The sequence below is a fragment of the Erpetoichthys calabaricus genome, chromosome 6 (genome assembly GCF_900747795.2).
Source record: "Erpetoichthys calabaricus chromosome 6, fErpCal1.3, whole genome shotgun sequence".
Lineage (NCBI taxonomy): Eukaryota > Metazoa > Chordata > Cladistia > Polypteriformes > Polypteridae > Erpetoichthys > Erpetoichthys calabaricus.
In genome coordinates, this window is record NC_041399.2 from 107,720,992 (window position 1) to 107,727,079 (window position 6,088).

General features: G+C 35.5%; 1 protein-coding gene across 1 annotated transcript; it reads left to right on the forward strand.

Moving 5' to 3' along the window:
* Positions 1-1,270: 1,270 nt before the first annotated feature.
* On the forward strand, positions 1,271-4,679 carry neurod6a (neuronal differentiation 6a). Its single transcript, XM_028804465.2, has 2 exons — positions 1,271-1,390; positions 1,888-4,679. The coding sequence occupies exon 2, from the start codon at positions 1,898-1,900 to the stop codon at positions 2,903-2,905; it is 1,008 nt and encodes a 335-aa protein (XP_028660298.1). The 5' UTR covers positions 1,271-1,390; positions 1,888-1,897; the 3' UTR covers positions 2,906-4,679.
* The last annotated feature ends 1,409 nt before the right edge of the window (positions 4,680-6,088 follow it).

Here is a 6,088-nt window from a genome sequence, read left to right on the forward strand (position 1 = left end):
ATTTAGTATGTTTTTGCAAATTGAAATTAATGGGTAGCACAATGCATGTTTACAGTTAATATGTTAAATATTCAGTATGACTGAAAGAACAAAAAAATTAAAATAAATTTAAGCTACTTATATAAATTGCTCTGAAATTATATTTAGCCAACAGTCTCAAACTTACTTAATCCAGTTCAGGGTTGCAGGGATCATGAGCCTTAATTTTGTACAGATCATTTATTGATATTTCTGTAGATAAGATATTCTTTTAATCAACACACAAATTTATAAGCAGATGAGATACATTAATAAAATAATTTTATAATAAAAACACAATTGGTTGCTATGAAATGTCAATTTACTTTAATAATACTTTACTAATATTTTTTAGTCTTGCAAATGCATAAAGTGTTAGAAATGCAATACAAAAACATAGATAGCAAAGCTGCAATGATTTTCCACACAAAACTATTCTTTGTTTATAGTAATGTTGTTCAGCCAGTAAACAGCACTATATACATCCTAAAAGTAAACTGGTATATTTTAGTACAGTATTATTTTTCTTTGTCAAGGAAAAAAGAATGTTGAAAGATAGGTTAGATAGGTAAAGATCATATTTAGATATCTTACCTTGACATAACTATTCTACACTGAACATACTGGAACTGTTCAGAAGATATCAGAAGTACTGCAAGTTGGAAATAACTGGTTAGTTAATCGTCTTCAATTATCACCGTGTACTTAGTTCCGTTACTTTTTCAATTAAAATAAATAAATATATACTAAGACTTTTTTACTGAATACTTCCCAATATATTTATCCATGTTGGCAGGAAGCTATAAAATATCTGCCAATCTGCTAAAACAAACTCGTTATGAAATGACAATGCATGAAGACCTGAAGTCATGAAACAGAATCGGCATTCTGTGCTAAGATCTTCAGTTTGACAGTTAGCTAAGTTTGAGGCGGAACCTAAATAGAGCAAATAACTCGTGAATCCTTTAAAAAAAACAAAAGGGAAAAAAAAGCTTTTGTAACATACAAGCTATCTCGAGAGATTAGCGCCTGTATCTGTGCTTGTATTAATCTTTCTTGAGTCTGCTTTTTTGACGGTAAATGAATGCTGGTTGGTGCCCAGTTGCGGGGAATGCCAGATGATCAGTGTGGGATAGATGTCCCCTGGGAGTTGATCACATGACAATTTCTGCCCCGTGACGTCAGCGGCAGATGGCATGGGTACCAGCTCTGGCAGTTGGCATCGGTGTCATTTCTCAAAGAGAGAAAGAGCGAGAGAAAAAAGGAGACAGCATCAGAAGAGCAGGCAGAGCTCATCGCTGCAGCATAAGACGCCGGCATTGTCGTTGATAAGATCTGAAACATGAGCATTGCATGTTGACACAAAAGCAAGGTAAGGAATCTTTACAATTTGACGATATCATCAAATAAACAACTGACAGGTAACCCAAAAGTCACCTTATCCTTTAACGCTAAGCCTAGCTTGATAGTAATAATAATATTTGCAGCGCCAGTGACGAGTATACACTCTCAAAGTTTTGTTTTTCGTCTCTTCTTTCCTGTGGCGCATACGGTGGTGGTATTTTTACGGGACTGCTTTGTCAGCTGATGTATTTTCAAAATTATTCATTAGTGCACTACAAGCAAACACAGATTAGGCTGCCTGTGCATTTTCTGCCTTTACTCCAGACAGGGTATACTTTTAAGGAATGCAGTGATGCGTTTCCGAAACATATTAAAACCAGAATGATAGTTTTCTTAAAGCATTATCCACTTTTTCTGTTTTGTTCAGTTAAGAGATTCTATACATGCTGAAACTTTCATATACCAAAGCATATTTTGTTTTAACGCTGTTCCTTAATGACTGTCCTGTGTTGCTTTTATCTGTAGCGAAAGGAACATGCTGACCTTACCCTTCGAGGAGCCCGTCATGATGCCCGAACCCCAGTTCGGTGGGAACTTTCCCAGAGAATGCGTAGCCGATAATAAAAGCAGAAAAGCCGACTATTTAAAACTGGAAAAAACGCCGTCGCCAGATATTAAGACCCAAGAGGAAGACTCGGATAAGGACGAGGATGACAGGGAAGAAGACGGTGATGAAAACGGCTTGCCCAGGCGAAGAGGCCCCAGGAAAAAGAAAATGACCAAAGCACGTATAGAAAGGGTAAAGATGAGACGTCAGGAGGCGAATGCAAGAGAGCGGAGTCGAATGCACGGCCTCAATAACGCACTGGACAGCCTTCGCAAGGTAGTACCCTGCTACTCGAAAACCCAAAAGCTCTCCAAAATCGAGACCTTGCGCTTGGCCAAGAATTATATCTGGGCACTGTCAGAAATCCTCAGCGCTGGGAAGAGACCCGATCTGCTAGCCTTTGTGCAGACCTTGTGTAAAGGATTGTCACAGCCAACCACCAATTTGGTAGCGGGATGTCTCCAGCTGAACGCCAGAAATTTCCTCACAGATCACAACGGGGAAGCTTCTCACTCTGGCAGGCCTCCATACCAGAACTTGTACCCACCTTATCACAGCCCCGAGTTGGGCACGCCCACAGCGCACGGCAGCAGCACCGTGGACAGCGCCAAGCCCTTCAGGCCCTACAATTACTGCAGTACCTACGAGTCTTTTTACGAAAGCACTTCCCCCGAGTGTGTGAGTCCACAATTCGAGGGTCCTCTAAGTCCCCCGATAAACTTTAAAGGGATATTTTCCCTTAAGCAGGAGGACTCAGCTGAATATGGTAAGAATTACCATTACGGCATGCATTACTGTGCAGTGCCTAGCCGAGGGTCGTTGGGTCAAAGTTCGATGTTTAGGATGTCTTCTGATAGTCACTTCCCTTACGACTTACACCTTCGCGGGCAACCCTATAATATGCAGGACGAGTTGAATGCCTCCTTCAATAACTGACAGGGTGCTGAACGAGGAGAGAACACCATGTCCCATATGGCACCCTAAAGACGTCTGGCAGTTTTGTCGATTGTCTCCGATAGTAAAATATGAATCGTGTGCCCAGCCAGATTTGATTATTGTGTTCTCTTTTTTCTCTTGCATTTAATTTAACGAGGTGTCACGTGCCAATCACCCTATTACGGCACACCGGGTGATCATTAAATCAAATAATGATAAAAGAAATTACTTATAAAAGGGGCAAAAGGAAACGTGAGGGCATAATACAGCCCGGATCGCATTAAACTGTTGGGCACAGACATCTTCTGAGCGCACCACTGTATAAGCCAGCATGCTTCACGTATACCATTCCTAAAATCAGTTTTATTCTATAATGTGAACCTAAAAGTCAAACGACAACAAAACATTTGCGTATACAACGAGAGATTGTTAACGATTATTACTATTTTTAATTGACCATTGTTTAATTCTCTTTTGTAAATACTGTTTATATTAAGATTTTTTAAAATATTGAAGTTTTAAAGTATTCGTTTTTTTATGTATTGATTTTTTTTCATGACGTGGTGTTTATCCAAATGAAGATGGCAACATACTATTTCCACCCTCACGCTGCTTCTCTTGTGAATATTAAAAGACTGAAACCAGCAGTGTAATTGAATTGCATTGTTTCTCCGAAAGTTAATATAAACAACCAGTAGAGTTTCCTTCATATGGCGCTTACTCGAAAAAATGCACCTGTGGGACGCTGGACGTTTTATTTTGTTTTTTGTGAGTAACTCACAATATGATATCGAATTGATATTTCATATTGCATTCGGCATTCGTTTTAATGTTATATTCTTCATAGTTTTTTTTTTTTTTTTTTAACCAGACATTGCGGTTAGCAATACAGACAGAAAACGCTTGGAAAAGAAAGTATTGCAAAAATATCTATGCAATTTAAAAAAAAAACACACACACACTAAAACTCTTCATTTCACTGCCCACAAAAAAAAAAAAAAAAAAAAAAAAAAACAGTAGTGAGTGGACTGTACACGTGTTCTGTGTACTCAAAACTGGCACGCTCCCCTGGTGCGACACAGAGCGATGCGCTGCATATTTCATGAGCCTGAAGGACATGCCAGGGATTATTTTTGCCCTGGGACGTGTTAAAACAAAAATAATTACTGTCTATTCGTTTTGAAAAGACTAGATAAAATGGAGTAAGCAAAGTAAAATGAACAAATCCCTGAAAGACACAGTATGCGGTCGTATTTAAGAAAATTGTAATTTATTTTAGACAAAAAGCCTGAATTATAATCAATATAAAACGAACGATCATATAAACTCATAAACGCATTGCCGCGAGGAAAGTATGTTTAAGTGTAAAGTACACTGACTCCTGAAGAAAATACAAAATAAACTTTAAAAAACGAATATATTCAAGTTAAAAAAGATTTATTGTATAATGAGGCAAGTGCAAATTCAATTACAGAAGTATTTTCAAGTACGGTGTAAAAGAAAATCACTTTTAACCAAAATAAAAAAGGGCGATTATTAAAACGATGTTATAAAAAAGAAACGATACAAAAGAAAAGAATACGTACAAAATCTGGAAATAAATACTATTATGAGCGTAAATTTTAAGCTTATTTTACAAAGGAGGACAGTGTTTGCACAATAAGAGACTATCAGTAAATATAAAGGCGGTGTCTATACATTTTACAGAATACATAATCATATAGGTTTATTTCGTAATCGTTATTTATTTATTTGTTTATTTATGTATTTATTTATGTATTTATTGTTCAGATCGCACTCTTTTGTGAACTGATGTTATATTAAGAAGTTAAAGTTTACATGTAAATATTATAGTTTGTTTACATTGTAATGCCTCTGTAGCAATCTGGGGTTCGCTATATGCAGCATTAGTATGGTTTTACATTTTCCTAATTTTTCCCAATGAAAATGTTCTCTAAATGTATATTTCTGTTAAGTCTTGTTTAGTCTGTTCCTTTAATCATGTTTACAATAATATATGTAAAGTTTAGTAATGAAACATGTAGAATACTGATGGTGGGACTAAAGGCTATTCTAAGTGTCTTATCATTTTAATATGAATTCCTTGCCTTAATTAAAAAAAAAGGATATATTTGGCACGTACAATATAAGTTATGCAACGGCATGGGTGTTCTGATTTGTGGCTTTGTACAATATCTTATGTTCACATAATATTTACATTTTATGACAAAAGTTAGGGTGAGGAAAAAAACGTAATGCACTAAACCTTTATTCTGCACATTTGTATTTATCAACTACTTTTTTTGTATTGCAAAATGAATAAATAAATAAATAAATAAATATGCATACAGAAATTGCCTTGCGGGTTTTCATTTGTTACAAAGACTTTGCCACTTCTTGCTAAGATCAAAGTTTTAAAGTGATGCAAAACGTTTTCGAGTAATCAAACGTTCAGCCATAGGCATCCCTGCATTTCCAGACAAACACATACACACACAAACACGCAAATACAGAAAAGGAAATTTACGATTTTTGTCTGAAATATAAATTCGATAGAGTTATTTGAATGTAATGTCTTCTCTTTCGTAATACTCTGTAGAGTGCACGCTATACATTAGATACATATGTGCGCACCTCATAAAATTTTCATCTGAAAATGTCCACTTCGGGTTACCATTTAAACGAAAATGAAAAAGTCAACTGCGACATCATACATATACGCATTGGCTTCTTCTAACGTAATGTATACAAATTCATAAATCAATGATGGAACAGTAATAAAATTAAAAAGATTTGGCATGGAGTTACGTAAAAAAATGGCTTTCAAGATTGTTTTTGTTAAATATATCTTTGGAAAACAAACTATTATAATAATGCCATTAGTACATTTATTTCATTTATTTATTTTAATTAGCCGTTGTGTTAGTTAAAATACAGGAAGAAAATATTTATCTATCTATCTATCTATCTATCTATCTATCTATCTATCTATCTATCTATCTATCTATCTATCTATCTATCTATCTATCTATCTCCTTTAGCGATGGCGTATTTTGATTATTATATGCTGTTCAGCTATTTTCTAATTTGAAAACTTTTTGGTTGTAAGGCTTCAGACAGGAGTTTTCAATAAGAACACACTAAAGTTTCAACGAAAGCCATTTTTAAGCTTCTCACATATAA